The sequence below is a fragment of the Pseudophryne corroboree genome, chromosome 4 (assembly GCF_028390025.1).
Source record: "Pseudophryne corroboree isolate aPseCor3 chromosome 4, aPseCor3.hap2, whole genome shotgun sequence".
NCBI lineage: Eukaryota > Metazoa > Chordata > Amphibia > Anura > Myobatrachidae > Pseudophryne > Pseudophryne corroboree.
In genome coordinates this window covers 876,173,743-876,196,614 of record NC_086447.1, presented here as the reverse complement: position 1 = coordinate 876,196,614, position 22,872 = coordinate 876,173,743, and the positions used below count along the sequence as shown (strand labels likewise).

General features: G+C 48.7%; 1 protein-coding gene across 1 annotated transcript in view; it reads right to left on the bottom strand.

Annotated features, from left to right (window-relative positions):
* The window catches only part of KCNK17 (potassium two pore domain channel subfamily K member 17), a 98,528-nt gene extending 76,549 nt beyond the window's left edge, over positions 1-21,979 (bottom strand). The window contains exon 1 of the mRNA XM_063918842.1: positions 21,546-21,979. Within this exon, the coding sequence (XP_063774912.1) occupies positions 21,546-21,764 (219 nt within the window). The 5' untranslated portion in view covers positions 21,765-21,979. The remainder of the gene's footprint in view (positions 1-21,545) is intronic.
* Between the last annotated feature and the right edge of the window lie 893 nt (positions 21,980-22,872).

Below are 22,872 nucleotides of genomic sequence, written 5' to 3'. Positions count from 1 at the left end.
CGAGACACCCCGGGCAGCCGCGCAGGAAGAGTCCACTTTACGAGTAGAGTGGGCCTTTACAGATCTTGGCAAACCTGCCATGGAATAAGCATGCTGGATAGTGAACCTGATCCAGCGTGAAATTGACTGCTTAGAAGCAGGACACCCAATTTTCTTGGGATCATAGAGGACAAACAGAGAGTCACTTTTTCTATGATGAGCCGTCCTCTTCACATAAATCTTCAGAGCCCTCACAACCAGGGCCGGCTCCAGGCATGTTCGACTGGAGCGGCCGCGCGGGGCGCCACTCTTTTAGGGCGCCGCACGCTGCGGCCGCCATATTCCTGCCTGGAGCCAGCCTTCAAACTGTGTGTGTGTGCGCGCAGCGCGCTGTGCGGCGCCGGCGTCTGACGTTAGACGCCGGCGCCGCGCAGCGCAGACGGAATCGTTCATCCGTCCAGCCGCCCGCCCGCCTGCCTGCCTGCCTGGGCCCACAGCAGTACTCCCCCTCCCGGCTCCCAGCACCGCAGTCCGCAGTGACAATGCCATGTAAGTTACATGGCATGATCATGTTACATGATGTAAGTTAAAATCTGCACTGTGGGGGCATTATATATCTGGCACTGTGGGGGCATTATGTTTATTCATGTGGGGGCATATCTGCACTGTGGGGGCATTATATATCTGGCACTGTGGGGGCATATCTGCACTGTGGGGGCATTATATATCTGGCACTGTGGGGGCATTATGTTTCTTGCACTGTGGGGGCATATCTGCACTGTGGGGGCATTATATATCTGGCACTGTGGGGGCATAGCTGCACTGTGGGGGCATTATGTTTCTGGCACTGTGGGGGCATATCTGCACTGTGGGGGCATTATGTATCTGGCACTGTGGGGGCATATCTGCACTGTGGGGGCATTATATATCTGGCACTGTGGGGGCATATCCGCACTGTGGGGGCATTATATATCTGGCACTGTGGGGGCATATCTGCACTGTGGGGGCATTATATATCTGGCACTGTGGGGGCATATCTGCACTGTGGGGGCATTATATATCTGGCACTGTGGGGGCATAGCTGCACTGTGGGGGCATTGATTCTTGCACTGTGGGGGCATATCTGCACTGTGGGGGCATTATATATCTGGCACTGTGGGGGCATATCTGCACTGTGGGGGCATTATATATCTGGCACTGTGGGGGCATAGCTGCACTGTGGGGGCATTGTTTCTTGCACTGTGGGGGCATATCTGCACTGTGGGGGCATTATATATCTGGCACTGTGGGGGCATATCTGCACTGTGGGGGCATTATATATCTGGCACTGTGGGGGCATTATGTTTCTTGCACTGTGGGGGCATATCTGCACTGTGGGGGCATTATGTATCTGGCACTGTGGGGGCATATCTGCACTGTGGGGGCATTATATATCTGGCACTGTGGGGGCATAGCTGCACTGTGGGGGCATTATGTTTCTGGCACTGTGGGGGCATATCTGCACTGTGGGGGCATTATGTATCTGGCACTGTGGGGGCATATCTGCACTGTGGGGGCATTATATATCTGGCACTGTGGGGGCATATCTGCACTGTGGGGGCATTATATATCTGGCACTGTGGGGGCATAGCTGCACTGTGGGGGCATTATGTTTCTGGCACTGTGGGGGCATATCTGCACTGTGGGGGCATTATGTATATGGCACTGTGGGGGCATATCTGGCACTGGGGGCATTAATGTATCTGACACTGTGGGGGGCAATAATGCATCTGGCACTGTGTGGGCATTTATGTATCTGGCACTGGGGGGATTTATGTATCTGGCCCTGTGGTGGCATATCTGGCACTGTGCGGGCATTTTTATATATGGCACAGTGGGGACATATCTGGCACTGTGTGGGCATTTTTATATCTGGCACTGTGTGGGCACTTATGTATCTGGCACTGCGGGGGCATCATGTATCTGGCACTGTGGGGGGCATATCTGCACTGTGGAGGCACTTATGTATCTGGCACTTTGGGGGCATTTATGTATCTGAACTGTGGGTGCATATCTGGCACTGTGTGGCCATTTATGTAGCTGGCACTGCTGGGGGGCATGTCACGTGTAGCTGGCACTGCTGGGGGGCATGTCATGTAGTGTTCCCGCTAGGCGTCTGTGGCTAGGCAATGTGTCTCAGTGCTGTGCCTGGCGCAAAGTGTATAGGAGGTTCTACCTGGTGCAGTGTGTATTAGCTACACTACTGTGTGGTGTAATGCAAATTGCCACTATTATGTGGCCACGTACCTTCCCCACGAAGTAACTCCCATTAATTTTTGCTGCGCGCCTTCGGCGCGCACTGTCCATGCTTTGACATATAGGTGTGGGAACAACAAGCAGTATGTACATCATTTTGCCCTCCTAACTTAAAAATGTGCCCTCCCTGTGATCAGCACCATGCCCTAAAGAGTGAACACTATCCTGTGTAGCTGGCACTGCTGGGGGGCATGTCATGTGTAGCTGGCACTGCTGCGGGGCATGTCATGTGTAGCTGGCACTGCTGCGGGGCATGTCATGTGTAGCTGGCACTGCTGGGAGGCATGTCATGTCTATCTGGCACTGCTGGGAGGCATGTCATGTCTATCTGGCACTGCACATTATGTGTATCTGGCACTATACTGGAGACATTGTGTGTAAGGAACACTACTGTGGCTATGTGTAAGGCTGCTAATTGTGTGAAAATATTTTTACAGTTTGATGATATGAAGTTACGAGTCCACGCCCACTTTTCCAGAGGCCACACCCACTTTTCCGGGAGCGCGCGCGCCTTCGGCGCGCGCATGGGGGGGGGGGGGGGGCGCTTTTACATTTTCTCGCTCAGGGTGCTAGTAGGCCTGGAGCCGGCCCTGCTCACAACATCCAAGGCCTTTGAAGCAATTGAGGAGTCAGTAGCCACTGGCACCACAATAGGTTGGTTGATATGGAAAGCCGATACAACCTTAGGCAGGAACTGTGGACGAGTTCCGCCCTGTCTTCATGGAAGATCAAATAGGGACTTTTACAAGATAAAGCCCCCAATTCCGACACGCGTCGTGCAGAAGCCAAGGCCAACAAAGTGACCGCCTTCCACGTGAGAAATTTGATTTCAGCCTCCTGTAGAGGCTCAAACCAATCCGACTGCAGGAACTGAACACCACATCAAGATCCCAGGGTGCCATTGGCGCCACAAAGGGAGGCTGGATGTGCAGAACCCCTTTCAAAAAGGTCTGAACCTCAGGGAGGACAGCCAATTGTTTTTGGAAGAAGATGGACAAAGTAGAGATCTGGACCTTGATGGAGCCCAATCTCGGTCCCATATCCACCCCTGCTTGCAGGAAAAGGAGAAAACGTCCAAGTTGAAACTCCACCGCAGGAAACTTCTTGGACTCACACCAAGAAACATATTTTTTCCAAATACGATGGTAATGTTCAGACGTTACCCCCTTCCTAGCCTGAATCAGGGTAGGAATGACTGCACTCGGGATACCTTTCCGAGCTAAGATCTGGCGTTCAACCGCCATGCCATCAAACGTAGCTGTGGGAAGTCTTGATAAGCGAATGGCCCCTGCAGTAGCAGATCCTCCCGAAGAGGTAACGGCCTTGGATCTTCCAGCAGAAGATCCAGTAGATCTGCGTACCAAGCCCTCCTTGGCCAGTCCGGAGCAATGAGGATTGCAAAAACCTTTGTTCTTCTTACCAGTTGAAGAACCTTTGGTATCAGAGGAAGTGGAGGGAACACATACACTGACGTGAACACCCACGGTGTTACCAATGCGTCCACCACCACTGCCTGTGGGTCTCTCGACCTGGAACAGTACCTCCCCAGCTTCTTGTTGAGGCAGGAGGCCATCATGTCTATGTGAGGAACCCCCCACCAACAGGTTACCTCCTCGAACACCTCCGCATGGAGGCCCCACTCTCCTGGATGGAGATCGTGTCTTCTGAGGAAGTCTGCTTCCCAGTTGTCTACTCCCGGAATGAAGATTGCTAACATCGCGACCGCGTCCCTTTCTGCCCAAAGGAGGATTCTTGACATCTCCGACATGGCAGCCCTGCTCTTCGTTCCGCCTTGTCTGTTTATGTAGGCCACTGTGGTCACGTTGTCAGACTGCACCTGAACAGCCCGATCCTGTAGAAGGTGTGATGCTTGCAGAAGGCCGTTGTACACGGCTCTTAGCTCCAGAATGTTTATCGGGAGAAGGGATTCTTGATCCGACCACCTTCCTTGGAAGGTTTCCCCCTGAGCGACTGCTCCCCAACCTCTGAGACTTGCATCTGTTGTTAGAAGGATCCAGTCCTGAACTCCGAACCTTTGGCCTTCCAGAAGGTGTGGTAGTTGTAGCCACCAGAGGAGCGAAATCCTGGCTTTCGGTGACAGATGTATCCTCTGGTGCATGTGTAGGTGAGATCCCGACCACTGGTCCAAGAGATCCAGCATGAAACCTTTCCGTATTGTAGAGCCTCGTAGGAGGCAACCATCTTCCTCAGAAGGCTGATGCACTGATGAACCAAGACCCGGGTAGGCTTTAAGACATCCCGGACCATTGATTGAATCACCAATGCTTTCTCCACCGGCAGAAACATCCTCTGCACTTCCGTGTCTAGGATCATCCCCAGGAAAGACAGCCTCCTTGTCGGCTCCAGATGAGACTTTTGAAGGTTCAAGATCCATCCATGCTCCTTGAGCAGATGTGTCGTGAGAGCAATGGATCGCAACAACTTCTCCCTGGACGACGCCTTGATCAGGAGATCGTCCAGATACGGAATTATGTTCACCCCTTGCTTGCGCAGGAGAACCATCATCTCCGCCATCACCCTGGTGAAGACCCTCGGTGCTGTGGAGAGGCCAAACGGCAGCACCTGAAACTGATAGTGATCGTCCAACAGTGCAAACCTGAGATATGCCTGATGCGGAGACCAGATGGGAATGTGGAGGTACGCATCCTTGATGTCCAGGGACACCAGGATCTCCCCCTCCGTCAGACCTGAGATGACAGCTCTCAGAGACTCCATCTTGAATTTAAACTCCCTGAGGTAGGGGTTCAAAGATTTTAAGTTCAGAATTGGCCGTACCGAACCATCCGGCTTCGGTACCACGAAAAGGTTAGAATAGTAACCTTTTGTCACGGTTCGGGTAACTGGTCGTCATTTCTTACCAGTCAAGTGTCTTCTCAGATTGGCTCTGCGTTCCAGGGTCGGGTCCCAGCTGTGTTGCTGATGTATGTATTCTGCATCGCTTCACTGTTGGCCCGTAGCACTGGTACAGTGTCCTTCCCAGTATACTTGCCAGGCCCCAGAATGGCGTTCTCATCCTGCCGCGACCGCTGCAGCCGTGCCTGTGCCTTCAGTGTGCAGAGAGCTGGGTGTGACGTCTCATGCTCACTGCGGTCTCTATCACTGTCCCTGTGGCCTTGCTGCGCGGGTGAACAGCTGTGGCGTCTACTGCTCGCCGCGATCTCCGTTGCCGCCGGTCCTGTGTTCTCAGTGTGCAGAGAGCTGGGTATGATGTCTTCTGCCCACTGCGGTCTCTGCCACTGTCCCTGAGGTCTGGCTGTGCAAATGGATCAGTGTGGCGTCTCCTGCCTGCCGCGGCCTCCGCCGCCATTACTGTTGTTCTCCATGTGTTTTCCCCAAGCTGACTTTCCCTCCAAATTGCAACATGGGCGCAGCCATGTTGCTTTTGGTCACATGCTATTGTTTCCTCCAATCCACTGCGCTGCAGAACTCTGCTTAATTGCTTAGCCAATGCCTGCATCCCAGCAGGTATAAATATCCTGTTTCTGTACTGGAGGATGGTCAGTGCTTCAGTTGTCATCCCAGTGATACCAGTCTCTCCTCATTGTGGCTGTTCCTGTCTGCAAACTCCACTAGAGACTCGCACCAGTTCTATTCCTCCTGGTGCAGCCTGACTCCGCAGTGTCTCATCATTGCACCCTATACCTGGCAGATTACTCAACACCGGCTTCCAGCATTCCAACTTCCAGCAGTGCCCTGTCTCTGTTCTCTGGTAATCTGCGCTCTCAAGCATCACCAGTATATGCTCCCAAGCATCACCTGTATATGCTCCCAAGCATCACCTGTATATGCTCCCAAGCATCACCTGTATATGCTCCCAAGCATCACCTGTATATGCTCCCAAGCATCACCTGTATATGCTCTCAAGCATCACCTGTATATGCTCTCAAGCATAACCTGTATATACCTTCGCTCCCTAGCTACATTAGTGCACTCCAGCACTACTAACACAGCTCATTCGTTGGACCAGTCCCATCTGGTAAACCCTGGTAGTTTACACGGGTGTAGTACTGATTTTCCCAGGCTTTTTCAAAGATAGCGTTTAATTCCTTAGATGCTGGGAAGGTGAGGGGGGGCTTTTTACTGTCCGTGAAAAAGGCCTCCTCATCCTGCTCAGGAGTTGTGTCAGTAATGTGTAACACATCCCTCACGGCTTCAATCATCAACTGGACCCCCTTAGCAAGTGATGCCGTCCCCCTCGACACATCTCCATCACCGTCTGCAGTGTCAGAATTGGTGTCCGTGTCATCCTGCATAATCTTGGCAAGTGTACGTTTGTGAGAATGTACCGCAGGGGACCCCGAGGAATCCGTATCAGACCATACAACCATAGAGGATTGCAGTACCTGAGTTGCCTGCTCAGTTCTAGCAACCCTATCTGAAATCTGAGAAATAGTCCCCCTAAGAGAGGCTAACCATTCCGGCTCTCTATCTGGGATCTGCGCTACAACAGTGCAATCCTGATTACATGGGATGGGATCTTCCTGGGAAGATAAATCCTCTGCAGCATATGAAACAGTCTCTCTAGACATGTTTGCAAATACACACCAATCACCCCACATACACACAGGGTACTGGGCAGACAGAGTTTCCCCCCCAAGAATGGCAGAGAGACACAGAGATTGGAGCCAACCCACACACAGCGCTATTATAGGTATAGGGAGACCCCAAACTAGCGCTACTGTGTCCCTTAATAGGTGACACAGTCTTTATACAGCGCCCCTCCCTTCTACAACCCCCTGGTACCGTACAGATAGCTGGAGGTGCTCTGGAGGGACCTGTTCTTCCACTGGCAGTGTGCTGCAGGTAGGAAAATGGAGCTGAACGCTGCTGTGTCCGCTCTGAAGAGAAGATCCGCCCCCTTAATGACGCTGTCTTACCGCTCGTCTGAGATTATACTGGCCTGAGGATTTTTTGCTGGCTGAGATCCACAGACCCCGACAGGCTTGATTTGATCAGTGTAGGGTCAGGTGCTGGCTCAGGGCGCCCCTCACAGCGCCGCACCGAAGTACCGCTGAGCCGTCCGGGAGCGCAGTTAATACTGCGCTCCTACCCTTAAGCCGCCATCTTCACACTGACCCCCCGCTTCTGAGGGGGGACAGTGACTCACTCGCCACACTTCAGCTCTGCAAGGGGAAGGCGGCTGGCTGCTGGGGTGAGCGTTCCCCTGTGGCGGGGCGCGATCTGTCCCTTCTGGAGCTCAATGTCCAGTCAGCAGCTCAGACCCCGCAGGGCGGACACTGCTCCCCCCTCAGTCCCTCGTTGCAGGCAGGCTGTTGCCAACAGCCTCCTGTAAAAAAATAAACTCTAAAATAAACTTTTTCTAAGAAAGCTCCCCTAGCTGTGACCGGCTCCTCCGGGCACATTTTTTAAACTGAGTCTGGAAGGAGGGGCATAGAGGGAGGAGCCAGCCCACACCATTAAACTCTTAAAGTGCCAATGGCTCCTGGTGGACACGTCTACACCCCATGGTACTAATATGGACCCCAGGATCCTCTAGGACGTAAAAGAAAAGGAGAATTATGGTAAGAACTTACCTTTGTTAAATCTCTTTCTGCGAGGTACACTGGGTTCCACAGGGATAACATCACCTTCTTTATAGCTTCAGCTTCCTAAATACTAATTTATTAGTTTTTTCACTGGTATGCTACGCTGGGCTTTCTGGCTTATGCTGGTGTTTTGGGGTGCCACACCCTGCACCTAGATATAGCGCTAGGGACCCCAAATATACAGAGACGCATTGATGTGGCTTTGAGGCTTATTCACACATTTGTGCAAATATGTGTAACCAAGATCTCTGAATTCTAATATTGTGTGGGATTTATATCTGGTTACTGTTATCATTCAGGGTGCAGGGGGAAATAATGTCTCTCTTTTTTTCTTGATAAGACATATGTACAAAGAAATGTCAGGTGATTACATAACATAGGGGGTGACTCAGATCTGAACGAAGCTGTGCGTTTTCGCACAGCAGATGATCAGGTCCTAACTGTGCATGCGTATGCACCGCAATGCGCACGTGCGGGGGACAGCAACAAAGCGCATCGCTGGTCAGCGTCAGGATGGTGCGAAAAATCCGATCGCACGGACGTTCTCAAGGTGATTGACAGGAGGAAGCCATTTGTGGGTGGTAACTGACCGTTTATTCGGATTGTCCAGTAAAACGCAAGCGTTCCCAAGCATTTTCAGGGAGGGTGTCTGACGTCAGCTCCGGCCCTGATCAGCCTGATGTGATGGCACTGGAGGAGTAAGTCCTGGGCACAGACTGCACACACAGCCTGGCGTACACATAGGATCACACACTTGCACGGCGAATTTACACTCCCCCCGGAGGCGGCGACTATCTGAACGCAGGACAGCAAAATTAGCAGCCCAGCGATCAGTTCTGAATCACCCCCACAGTCACAGCGCACAGTCCCCGCTGTCACACACCCGCCATACTCACCAATACACAAGACATTCATCCTGTAGTACAAACAATAGGAGTAATACTGTACGTTATATCTAATGTATATATGTTCAGTCAGAGATTAGAGGCAGGAGGTGATAATTACCCCAATATAACTGGTACATATCCTGCAGCATCAGATACATTCAGTAATGTGTAGATATCATATAACAATAAAAGACAAAAACTCCGGGGCATTAAAGATTATCTGATCTTAATATTAAAGACCACGGAGTGAGAAGAAGTCCTGGAACCACTGTCCGGGCACAAGGTACAGTATGGCCTGGAAACGTTTATTATTATAGTTTTATATTATCTTATATTATTATATTATCATTCTATCTCTGTACAATGTCAGTGTGAGTATATAATGGGCCCCTGTACAGTGTGAGTATATAATGGGCACCTGTACAGTGTCAGTGTGAGTATATAATGGGCTCCTGTACAGTGTCAGTGTGAGTATATAATGGGCTCCTGTACAGTGTCAGTGTGAGTATATAATGGGCCCCTGTACAGTGCCAGTGTGAGTATATAATGGGCCCCTGTACAGTGTGAGTATATAATGGGCCCCCGTACAGTGTCAGTGTGAGTATATAATGGGCCCCCGTACAGTGTCAGTGTGAGTATATAATGGGCCCCCGTACAGTGTCAGTGTGAGTATATAATGGGCCCCCGTACAGTGTCAGTGTGAGTATATAATGGGCCCCCGTACAGTGTCAGTGTGAGTATATAATGGGCCCCCGTACAGTGTCAGTGTGAGTATATAATGGGCCCCGTACAGTGTCAGTGTGAGTATATAATGGGCCCCTGTACAGTGTCAGTGTGAGTATATAATGGGCCCCTGTACAGTGTCAGTGTGAGTATATAATGGGCCCCTGTACAGTGTCAGTGTGAGTATATAATGGGCCTCTGTACAGTGTCAGTGTGAGTATATAATGGGCTCCTGTACAGTGTCAGTGTGAGTATATAATGGGCCCCTGTACAGTGTCAGTGTGAGTATATAATGGGCCCCTGTACAGTGTCAGTGTGAGTATATAATGGGCTCCTGTACAGTGTCAGTGTGAGTATATAATGGGCTCCTGTACAGTGTCAGTGTGAGTATATAATGGGCCCCCGTACAGTGTCAGTGTGAGTATATAATGGGCCCCCGTACAGTGTCAGTGTGAGTATATTATGGGCCCCTGTACAGTGTCAGTGTGAGTATATAATGGGCTCCTGTACAGTGTCAGTGTGAGTATATAATGGGCCCCTTTACAGTGTCAGTGTGAGTATATAATGGGCCCCTTTACAGTGTCAGTGTGAGTATATAATGGGCCCCTGTACAGTGTCAGTGTGAGTATATAATGGGTCTCTGTACAGTGTCAGTGTGAGTATATAATGGGCCCCCGTACAGTGTCAGTGTGAGTATATAATGGGCCCCCGTACAGTGTCAGTGTGAGTATATAATGGGCCCCCGTACAGTGTCAGTGTGAGTATATTATGGGCCCCTGTACAGTGTCAGTGTGAGTATATAATGGGCTCCTGTACAGTGTCAGTGTGAGTATATAATAGGCCCCTTTACAGTGTCAGTGTGAGTATATAATGGGCCCCTGTACAGTGTGAGTATATAATGGGCCCCTGTACAGTGTCAGTGTGAGTATATAATGGGCCCCTGTACGGTGTCAGTGTGAGTATATAATGGGCCCCTGTACAGTGTCAGTGTGAGTATATAATGGGCCCCTGTACAGTGTCAGTGTGAGTATATAATGGGCCCCTGTACGGTGACAGTGTGAGTATATAATGGGCCCCTGTACAGTGTCAGTGTGAGTATATAATGGGCCCCTGTACAGTGTGAGTATATAATGGGCCCCTGTACAGTGTGAGTATATAATGGGCCCCTGTACAGTGTGAGTATATAATGGGCCCCTGTACAGTGTGAGTATATAATGGGCCCCTGTACAGTGTGAGTATATAATGGTTCCATGTACAGTGTCAGTGTGAGTATATAATGGGCCCCTTTACAGTGTTAGTGTGAGTATATAATGGGCCCCTGTACAGTGTCAGTGTGAGTATATAATGGGCCCCTGTACAGTGTCAGTGTGCATATATAATGGGCCCCTGTACAGTGTCAGTGTGAGTATATAATGGGCCCCTGTACAGTATCAGTGTGAGTATATAATGGGCTCCTGTACAGTGTCAGTGTGAGTATATAATGGGCCCCTGTACAGTGTCAGTGTGAGTATATAATGGGCCCCTGTACAGTGTCAGTGTGAGTATATAATGGGCCCCTGTACAGTGTCAGTATATAATGGCCCCTGTACAGTGTCAGTATATAATGGGCCCCTGTACAGTGTGAGTATATAATGGGCCCCCGTACGGTGTCAGTGTGAGTATATTATGGGCCCCTGTACGGTGTCAGTGTGAGTATATAATGGGCCCCTGTACAGTGTCAGTGTGAGTATATAATGGTTCCCTGTACAGTGTCAGTGTGAGTATATAATGGGCCCCTGTACAGTGTTAGTGGGAGTATATAATGGGCTCCTGTACAGTGTCAGTGTGAGTATATAATGGGCCCCTGTACAGTGTTAGTGGGAGTATATAATGGGCTCCTGTACAGTGTCAGTGTGAGTATATAATGGGCCCCTGTACAGTGTGAGTATATAATGGGCCCCTGTACGGTGAGAGTGTGAGTATATAATGGGCCCCTGTACAGTGTCAGTGTGAGTATATAATGGGCCCCTGTACAGTGTCAGTGTGAGTATATAATGGGCCCCTGTACAGTGTCAGTATATAATGGCCCCTGTACAGTGTCAGTGTGAGTATATAATGGGCCCCTGTATAGTGTGATTATATAATGGGCCCCCGTACGGTGTCAGTGTGAGTATATAATGGGCCCCCGTACAGTGTCAGTGTGAGTATATAATGGGCCCCCGTACAGTGTCAGTGTGAGTATATTATGGGCCCCTGTACAGTGTCAGTGTGAGTATATAATGGGCTCCTGTACAGTGTCAGTGTGAGTATATAATGGGCCCCTTTACAGTGTCAGTGTGAGTATATAATGGGCCCCTGTACAGTGTCAGTGTGAGTATATAATGGGTCTCTGTACAGTGTCAGTGTGAGTATATAATGGGCCCCCGTACAGTGTCAGTGTGAGTATATAATGGGCTCCCTGTACAATGTCAGTGTGAGTATATAATGGGCCCCTGTACAGTGTTATTGTGAGTATATAATGGGCTCCTGTACAGTGTCAGTGTGAGTATATAATGGGCCCCTGTACAGTGTGAGTATATAATGGGCCCCTGTACGGTGTCAGTGTGAGTATATAATGGGCCCCTGTACAGTGTCAGTGTGAGTATATAATGGGCCCCTGTACGGTGTCAGTGTGAGTATATAATGGGCCCCTGTACAGTGTCAGTGTGAGTATATAATGGGCCCCTGTACAGTGTTAATGGGAGTATATAATGGGCTCCTGTACAGTGTCAGTGTGAGTATATAATGGGCCCCTGTACAGTGTGAGTATATAATGGGCCCCTGTACGGTGAGAGTGTGAGTATATGATGGGCCCCTGTACAGTGTCAGTGTGAGTATATAATGGGCCCCTGTACAGTGTCAGTGTGAGTATATAATGGGCCCCTGTACAGTGTCAGTATATAATGGCCCCTGTACAGTGTCAGTGTGAGTATATAATGGGCCCCGTACGGTGTCAGTGTGAGTATATAATGGGCCCCTGTACGGTGTCAGTGTGAGTATATAATGGGCCCCTGTACAGTGTCAGTGTGAGTATATAATGGGCCCCTGTACAGTGTCAGTGTGAGTATATAATGGGCTCCTGTACAGTGTTAGTGTGAGTATATAATGGGCCCCTGTACAGTGTTAATGGGAGTATATAATGGGCTCCTGTACAGTGTCAGTGTGAGTATATAATGGGCCCCTGTACAGTGTGAGTATATAATGGGCCCCTGTACAGTGTCAGTGTGAGTATATAATGGGCCCCTGTACAGTGTTAGTGCGAGTATATAATGGGCTCCTGTACAGTGTCAGTGTGAGTATATAATGGGCCCCTGTACAGTGTCAGTGTGAGTATATAATGGGCCCCTGTACAGTGTGAGTATATAATGGGCCCCTGTACAGTGTGAGTATATAATGGGCCCCTGTACAGTGTCAGTGTGAGTATATAATGGGCACCTGTACAGTGTCAGTGTGAGTATATAATGGGCCCCTGTACGGTGTCAGTGTGAGTATATAATGGGCCCCTGTACAGTGTCAGTGTGAGTATATAATGGGCCCCTGTACAGTGTCAGTGTGAGTATATAATGGGCCCCTGTACGGTGACAGTGTGAGTATATAATGGGCCCCTGTACAGTGTCAGTTTGAGTATATAATGGGTCCCTGTACAGTGTGAGTATATAATGGGCCCCTGTACAGTGTGTGTATATAATGGGCCCCTGTACAGTGTGAGTATATAATGGGCCCCTGTACAGTGTGAGTATATAATGGGCCCCTGTACAGTGTGAGTATATAATGGGCCCCTGTACAGTGTGAGTATATAATGGGCCCCTGTACAGTGTGAGTATATAATGGTTCCATGTACAGTGTGAGTATATAATGGTTCCATGTACAGTGTCAGTGTGAGTATATAATGGGCCCCTGTACAGTGTTAGTGTGAGTATATAATGGGCTCCTGTACAGTGTCAGTGTGAGTATATAATGGGCCCCTGTACAGTGTCAGTGTGCGTATATAAGGGGCCCCTGTACAGTGTCAGTGTGAGTATATAATGGGCCCCTGTACAGTATCAGTGTGAGTATATAATGGGCCCCTGTACAGTGTCAGTGTGAGTATATAATGGGCCCCTGTACAGTGTCAGTGTGAGTATATAATGGGCCCCTGTACAGTGTCAGTGTGAGTATATAATGGGCCCCTGTACAATGTCAGTGTGAGTATATAATGGGCCCCTGTACAGTGTTATTGTGAGTATATAATGGGCCCCTGTACAGTGTCAGTGTGAGTATATAATGGGCCCCTGTACAGTGTTAATGGGAGTATATAATGGGCTCCTGTACAGTGTCAGTGTGAGTATATAATGGGCCCCTGTACAGTGTGAGTATATAATGGGCCCCTGTACGGTGAGAGTGTGAGTATATGATGGGCCCCTGTACAGTGTCAGTGTGAGTATATAATGGGCCCCTGTACAGTGTCAGTGTGAGTATATAATGGGCCCCTGTACAGTGTCAGTATATAATGGCCCCTGTACAGTGTCAGTGTGAGTATATAATGGGCCCCGTACGGTGTCAGTGTGAGTATATAATGGGCCCCTGTACGGTGTCAGTGTGAGTATATAATGGGCCCCTGTACAGTGTCAGTGTGAGTATATAATGGGCCCCTGTACAGTGTCAGTGTGAGTATATAATGGGCTCCTGTACAGTGTTAGTGTGAGTATATAATGGGCCCCTGTACAGTGTTAATGGGAGTATATAATGGGCTCCTGTACAGTGTCAGTGTGAGTATATAATGGGCCCCTGTACAGTGTGAGTATATAATGGGCCCCTGTACAGTGTCAGTGTGAGTATATAATGGGCCCCTGTACAGTGTTAGTGCGAGTATATAATGGGCTCCTGTACAGTGTCAGTGTGAGTATATAATGGGCCCCTGTACAGTGTCAGTGTGAGTATATAATGGGCCCCTGTACAGTGTGAGTATATAATGGGCCCCTGTACAGTGTGAGTATATAATGGGCCCCTGTACAGTGTCAGTGTGAGTATATAATGGGCACCTGTACAGTGTCAGTGTGAGTATATAATGGGCCCCTGTACGGTGTCAGTGTGAGTATATAATGGGCCCCTGTACAGTGTCAGTGTGAGTATATAATGGGCCCCTGTACAGTGTCAGTGTGAGTATATAATGGGCCCCTGTACGGTGACAGTGTGAGTATATAATGGGCCCCTGTACAGTGTCAGTTTGAGTATATAATGGGTCCCTGTACAGTGTGAGTATATAATGGGCCCCTGTACAGTGTGTGTATATAATGGGCCCCTGTACAGTGTGAGTATATAATGGGCCCCTGTACAGTGTGAGTATATAATGGGCCCCTGTACAGTGTGAGTATATAATGGGCCCCTGTACAGTGTGAGTATATAATGGGCCCCTGTACAGTGTGAGTATATAATGGTTCCATGTACAGTGTGAGTATATAATGGTTCCATGTACAGTGTCAGTGTGAGTATATAATGGGCCCCTGTACAGTGTTAGTGTGAGTATATAATGGGCTCCTGTACAGTGTCAGTGTGAGTATATAATGGGCCCCTGTACAGTGTCAGTGTGCGTATATAAGGGGCCCCTGTACAGTGTCAGTGTGAGTATATAATGGGCCCCTGTACAGTATCAGTGTGAGTATATAATGGGCCCCTGTACAGTGTCAGTGTGAGTATATAATGGGCCCCTGTACAGTGTCAGTGTGAGTATATAATGGGCCCCTGTACAGTGTCAGTGTGAGTATATAATGGGCCCCTGTACAATGTCAGTGTGAGTATATAATGGGCCCCTGTACAGTGTTATTGTGAGTATATAATGGGCCCCTGTACAGTGTCAGTGTGAGTATATAATGGGCCCCTGTACAGTGTTAATGGGAGTATATAATGGGCTCCTGTACAGTGTCAGTGTGAGTATATAATGGGCCCCTGTACAGTGTGAGTATATAATGGGCCCCTGTACGGTGAGAGTGTGAGTATATGATGGGCCCCTGTACAGTGTCAGTGTGAGTATATAATGGGCCCCTGTACAGTGTCAGTGTGAGTATATAATGGGCCCCTGTACAGTGTCAGTATATAATGGCCCCTGTACAGTGTCAGTGTGAGTATATAATGGGCCCCGTACGGTGTCAGTGTGAGTATATAATGGGCCCCTGTACGGTGTCAGTGTGAGTATATAATGGGCCCCTGTACAGTGTCAGTGTGAGTATATAATGGGCCCCTGTACAGTGTCAGTGTGAGTATATAATGGGCTCCTGTACAGTGTTAGTGTGAGTATATAATGGGCCCCTGTACAGTGTTAATGGGAGTATATAATGGGCTCCTGTACAGTGTCAGTGTGAGTATATAATGGGCCCCTGTACAGTGTGAGTATATAATGGGCCCCTGTACAGTGTCAGTGTGAGTATATAATGGGCCCCTGTACAGTGTTAGTGCGAGTATATAATGGGCTCCTGTACAGTGTCAGTGTGAGTATATAATGGGCCCCTGTACAGTGTCAGTGTGAGTATATAATGGGCCCCTGTACAGTGTGAGTATATAATGGGCCCCTGTACAGTGTGAGTATATAATGGGCCCCTGTACAGTGTCAGTGTGAGTATATAATGGGCACCTGTACAGTGTCAGTGTGAGTATATAATGGGCCCCTGTACGGTGTCAGTGTGAGTATATAATGGGCCCCTGTACAGTGTCAGTGTGAGTATATAATGGGCCCCTGTACAGTGTCAGTGTGAGTATATAATGGGCCCCTGTACGGTGACAGTGTGAGTATATAATGGGCCCCTGTACAGTGTCAGTTTGAGTATATAATGGGTCCCTGTACAGTGTGAGTATATAATGGGCCCCTGTACAGTGTGTGTATATAATGGGCCCCTGTACAGTGTGAGTATATAATGGGCCCCTGTACAGTGTGAGTATATAATGGGCCCCTGTACAGTGTGAGTATATAATGGGCCCCTGTACAGTGTGAGTATATAATGGGCCCCTGTACAGTGTGAGTATATAATGGTTCCATGTACAGTGTGAGTATATAATGGTTCCATGTACAGTGTCAGTGTGAGCATATAATGGGCCCCTGTACAGTGTTAGTGTGAGTATATAATGGGCTCCTGTACAGTGTCAGTGTGAGTATATAATGGGCCCCTGTACAGTGTCAGTGTGCGTATATAAGGGGCCCCTGTACAGTGTCAGTGTGAGTATATAATGGGCCCCTGTACAGTATCAGTGTGAGTATATAATGGGCCCCTGTACAGTGTCAGTGTGAGTATATAATGGGCCCCTGTACAGTGTCAGTGTGAGTATATAATGGGCCCCTGTACAGTGTCAGTGTGAGTATATAATGGGCCCCTGTACAGTGTCAGTATATAATGGCCCCTGTACAGTGTCAGTGTGAGTATATAATGGGCCCCTGTACAGTGTGAGTATATAATGGGCCCCCGTACGGTGTCAGTGTGAGTATATTATGGGCCCCTGTACGGTGTCAGTGTGAGTATATAATGGGCCCCTGTACAGTGTCAGTGTGAGTATATAATGGTTCCCTGTACAGTGTCAGTGTGAGTATATAATGGGCCCCTGTACAGTGTTAGTGGGAGTATATAATGGGCTCCTGTACAGTGTCAGTGTGAGTATATAATGGGCCCCTGTACAGTGTGAGTATATAATGGGCCCCTGTACGGTGAGAGTGTGAGTATATAATGGGCCCCTGTACAGTGTCAGTGTGAGTATATAATGGGCCCCTGTACAGTGTCAGTATATAATGGCCCCTGTACAGTGTCAGTGTGAGTATATAATGGGCCCCTGTATAGTGTGATTATATAATGGGACCCGTACGGTGTCAGAGTGAGTATATAATGGGCCCCTGCACAGTGTCAGTGTGAGTATATAATGGTTCCCTGTACAGTGTCAGTGTGAGTATATAATGGGCCCCTGTACAGTGTTAGTGTGAGTATATAATGGGCTCCTGTACAGTGTCAGTGTGAGTATATAATGGGCCCCTGTACGGTGTCAGTGTGAGTATATAATGGGCCCCTGTACAGTGTCAGTGTGAGTATATAATGGGCCCCTGTACAGTGTTAATGGGAGTATATAATGGGCTCCTGTACAGTGTCAGTGTGAGTATATAATGGGCCCCTGTACAGTGTGAGTATATAATGGGCCCCTGTACGGTGAGAGTGTGAGTATATGATGGGCCCCTGTACAGTGTCAGTGTGAGTATATAATGGGCCCCTGTACAGTGTCAGTGTGAGTATATAATGGGCCCCTGTACAGTGTCAGTATATAATGGCCCCTGTACAGTGTCAGTGTGAGTATATAATGGGCCCCTGTACGGTGTCAGTGTGAGTATATAATGGGCCCCTGTACGGTGTCAGTGTGAGTATATAATGGGCCCCTGTACAGTGTCAGTGTGAGTATATAATGGGCCCCTGTACAGTGTCAGTGTGAGTATATAATGGGCTCCTGTACAGTGTTAGTGTGAGTATATAATGGGCCCCTGTACAGTGTTAATGGGAGTATATAATGGGCTCCTGTACAGTGTCAGTGTGAGTATATAATGGGCCCCTGTACAGTGTGAGTATATAATGGGCCCCTGTACAGTGTCAGTGTGAGTATATAATGGGCCCCTGTACAGTGTTAGTGCGAGTATATAATGGGCTCCTGTACAGTGTCAGTGTGAGTATATAATGGGCCCCTGTACAGTGTCAGTGTGAGTATATAATGGGCCCCTGTACAGTGTGAGTATATAATGGGCCCCTGTACAGTGTCAGTGTGAGTATATAATGGGCACCTGTACAGTGTCAGTGTGAGTATATAATGGGCCCCTGTACGGTGTCAGTGTGAGTATATAATGGGCCCCTGTACAGTGTCAGTGTGAGTATATAATGGGCCCCTGTACAGTGTCAGTGTGAGTATATAATGGGCCCCTGTACGGTGACAGTGTGAGTATATAATGGGCCCCTGTACAGTGTCAGTTTGAGTATATAATGGGTCCCTGTACAGTGTGAGTATATAATGGGCCCCTGTACAGTGTGTGTATATAATGGGCCCCTGTACAGTGTGAGTATATAATGGGCCCCTGTACAGTGTGAGTATATAATGGGCCCCTGTACAGTGTGAGTATATAATGGGCCCCTGTACAGTGTGAGTATATAATGGGCCCCTGTACAGTGTGAGTATATAATGGTTCCATGTACAGTGTGAGTATATAATGGTTCCATGTACAGTGTCAGTGTGAGTATATAATGGGCCCCTGTACAGTGTTAGTGTGAGTATATAATGGGCTCCTGTACAGTGTCAGTGTGAGTATATAATGGGCCCCTGTACAGTGTCAGTGTGCGTATATAAGGGGCCCCTGTACAGTGTCAGTGTGAGTATATAATGGGCCCCTGTACAGTATCAGTGTGAGTATATAATGGGCCCCTGTACAGTGTCAGTGTGAGTATATAATGGGCCCCTGTACAGTGTCAGTGTGAGTATATAATGGGCCCCTGTACAGTGTCAGTGTGAGTATATAATGGGCCCCTGTACAGTGTCAGTATATAATGGCCCCTGTACAGTGTCAGTGTGAGTATATAATGGGCCCCTGTACAGTGTGAGTATATAATGGGCCCCCGTACGGTGTCAGTGTGAGTATATTATGGGTCCCTGTACGGTGTCAGTGTGAGTATATAATGGGCCCCTGTACAGTGTCAGTGTGAGTATATAATGGGCCCCTGTACAGTGTTAGTGGGAGTATATAATGGGCTCCTGTACAGTGTCAGTGTGAGTATATAATGGGCCCCTGTACAGTGTGAGTATATAATGGGCCCCTGTACGGTGAGAGTGTGAGTATATAATGGGCCCCTGTACAGTGTCAGTGTGAGTATATAATGGGCCCCTGTACAGTGTCAGTATATAATGGCCCCTGTACAGTGTCAGTGTGAGTATATAATGGGCCCCTGTATAGTGTGATTATATAATGGGCCCCCGTACGGTGTCAGAGTGAGTATATAATGGGCCCCTGCACAGTGTCAGTGTGAGTATATAATGGTTCCCTGTACAGTGTGAGTATATAATGGGCCCCTGTACAGTGTTAGTGTGAGTATATAATGGGCTCCCTGTACAATGTCAGTGTGAGTATATAATGGGCCCCTGTACAGTGTTAGTGTGAGTATATAATGGGCTCCTGTACAGTGTCAGTGTGAGTATATAATGGGCCCCTGTACAGTGTGAGTATATAATGGGCCCCCGTACGGTGTCAGTGTGAGTATATAATGGGCCCCTGTACAGTGTCAGTGTGAGTATATAATGGGCCCCTGTACGGTGTCAGTGTGAGTATATAATGGGCCCCTGTACAGTGTCAGTGTGAGTATATAATGGGCCCCTGTACAGTGTCAGTGTGAGTATATAATGGGCCCCTGTACGGTGTCAGTGTGAGTATATAATGGGCCCCTGTACAGTGTGAGTATATAATGGGCCCCTGTACAGTGTGAGTATATAATGGGCCCCTGTACAGTGTCAGTGTGAGTATATAATGGGCCCCCGTACAGTGTCAGTGTGAGTATATAATGGGCCCCTGTACAGTGTCAGTGTGAGTATATAATGGGCTCCTGTACAGTGTCAGTGTGAGTATATAATGGACCCCCTGTAGTGTACAGTCAGTGTGTGTATATAATGTACCCTCTGTAGTGTACAGTCAGTGTGTGTATATAATGGACCCTGTAGTGTACAGTCAGTGTGTGTATATAATTGACCCCCCTGTAGTGTAGTCAGTGTGTGTATATAATGTACCCTCTGTAGTGTACAGTCAGTGTGTGTATATAATGGACCCCCCTGTAGTGTAGTCAGTGTGTGTATATAATGTACCCCCTGTAGTGTACTGTCAGTGTGTGTATATAATGGACCCCCTGTAGTGTAATGTGTATATAAAATGTACCTCCTGTATACTGGTCAGTATGTGTATATAATGGACCCTCTGTAGTGTACAGTCAGTGTGTGTATATAATAAACCGCCTGTAGTGTACAGTCAGTGTGTGTATATAATGGACCCCATGTAGTGTACAGTCAGTGTGTGTATATAATGGCCCCCCTGTAGTGTACAGTCAGTGTATGTATATAATGGACTCCCTGTAGTGTACAGTCAGTGTGTGTGTGTGTGTGTGTGTGTGTGTGTGTGTGTGTGTGTGTGTGTGTGTGTGTATATAATGGACCCTCTGTAGTGTACAGTCAGTGTGTGTATATAATGGACCCCATGTAGTGTACAGTCAGTGTGTGTATATAATGGCCCCCCTGTAGTGTACAGTCAGTGTATGTATATAATGGACTCCCTGTAGTGTACAGTCAGTGTGTGTGTATAGAATGGACCCCCTGTAGTGTACAGTCAGTGTGTGTATATAATGGACCCCTTGTAGTGTAGTCAGTGTGTGTATATAATGGACCCCCTGTAGTGTACTGTCAGTGTGTGTATATAATGGACCCCCTGTAGTGTACAGTCAGTGTGTGTATATAATGGACCCCCTGTAGTGTAGTCAGTGTGTGTATATAATGGACCCCCTGTAGTGTACCGTCAGTGTGTGTATATAATGGACCCCCTGTAGTGTACCGTCAGTGTGTGTATATAATGGACCCCCTGTAGTGTACCGTCAGTGTGTGTATATAATGGACCCCCTGTAGTGTACCGTCAGTGTGTGTATATAATGGACCCCCTGTAGTGTACTGTCAGTGTGTGTATATAATGGACCCCCTGTAGTGTACTGTCAGTGTGTGTATATAATGGACCCCATGTAGTGTATAGTCAGTGTGTGTATATAATGGACCCCCTGTAGTGTACAGTCAGTGTGTGTGTATAATGTACCCCCTGTAGTGTACTGTCAGTGTGTGTGTATATAATGGACCCCTGTAGTGTACAGTCAGTGTGTGTATATAATGGACCCCCTGTAGTGTACAGTCAGTGTGTGTGTATAATGGACCCCCTGTAGTAGTGTACTGTCAGTGTGGTGTATATAATGGACCCCTGTAGTGTACAGTCAGTGTGTGTATATAATGCACCTCTTGTCCTGTATACTGTTAGTAAGTATGTGTATATCATGGACTCCCGGGCTCTCACCGTGATGAGCTGCTCCAGGCTCCGGTTGTCCATGCAGGTGTGGTTCCTCAGCAGCTCCCACTTCTCATGCTGGAAGCTGAGGGTCAGGTCGTGCTCAGCCCCGCTCTCCAGGGCCCAGAAGACGGTGGCCCCCAGCAGCAGGTAACAGAAGTAGGTTATGAGCAGGAACAGGGTGACCGGCACCCGGCAGCGCCTGGATGGGGAGCAGCAGCAGCACATGGTCCAGACTCCAGGGGACGGCAAGGTGCGATGTTCCGGAGCTGAGCTCAGGGGGTTGGGTAGAGGCGGGCGGAGGAGGCGGGGGATCGGACAGCCGGGACCGGATTATTGTATCTAATTCTTCTAATACACAGTGCTGGGTGCAGCCTCTAATACACAGTGCTGGGTGCAGTCAGTGCCTCTAATACACAGTGCTGGGTGCAGTGCCTCTAATACACAGTGCTGGGTGCAGTCAGTGCCTCTAATACACAGTGCTGGGTGCAGTGCCTCTAATACACAGTGCTGGGTGAAGTGCCTCTAATACACAGTGCTGGGTGCAGTCAGTGCCTCTAATACACAGTGATGGGTGCAGTGCCTCTAATACACAGTGCTGAGTGCAGCCTCTAATACACAGTGCTGGGTGCAGTCAGTGCCTCTAATACACAGTGCTGGGTGCAGTGTCTCTAATACACAGTGCTGGGTGCAGTCAGTGCCTCTAATACACAGTGTTGGGTGCAGCCTCTAATACACAGTGCTGGGTGCAGCCTCTAATACACAGTGCTGGGTGCAGTGCCTCTAATACACAGTGACGAGTGAAGCCTGTAATACACAGTTTTGGTGCAGCCTCTAATACACAGTGATGGTGCAGCCTCTAATACACTGTGCTGGGTGCAGCGCCTCTAATACACAGTGATGGGTGCAGTGTCTGTAATACACTGTGCTGGGTGCAGCCTCTAATACACAGTGCTGGGTGCAGCTTCTAATTCTAATACAAAGGGATGGGTGCAGCCTCTAATACACAGTGATAGTGCATAGTGATGGGTGCAGCGACTCTAATACACAGTGATGGGTGCAGGGCCTGTAATACACAGTGATGGGTGCAGCCTCTAATACACAGTTCTGGGTGCAGCGTCTCTAATACACAGCGATGGGTGCAGGATCTGTAATAAACAGTGATGGGTGCAGCCTCTAATACACAGTGATGGGTGCAGCGTGTGTAATACACAGCGATGGGTGCAGCCTGTAATACACAGTGCTGGGTGCAGCCTCTAATACACAGTGATGGTGCAGTCTCTAATACACAGTGCTGGGTGCAGCCTCTAATACACAGTGATGGGTGCAGCGCCTC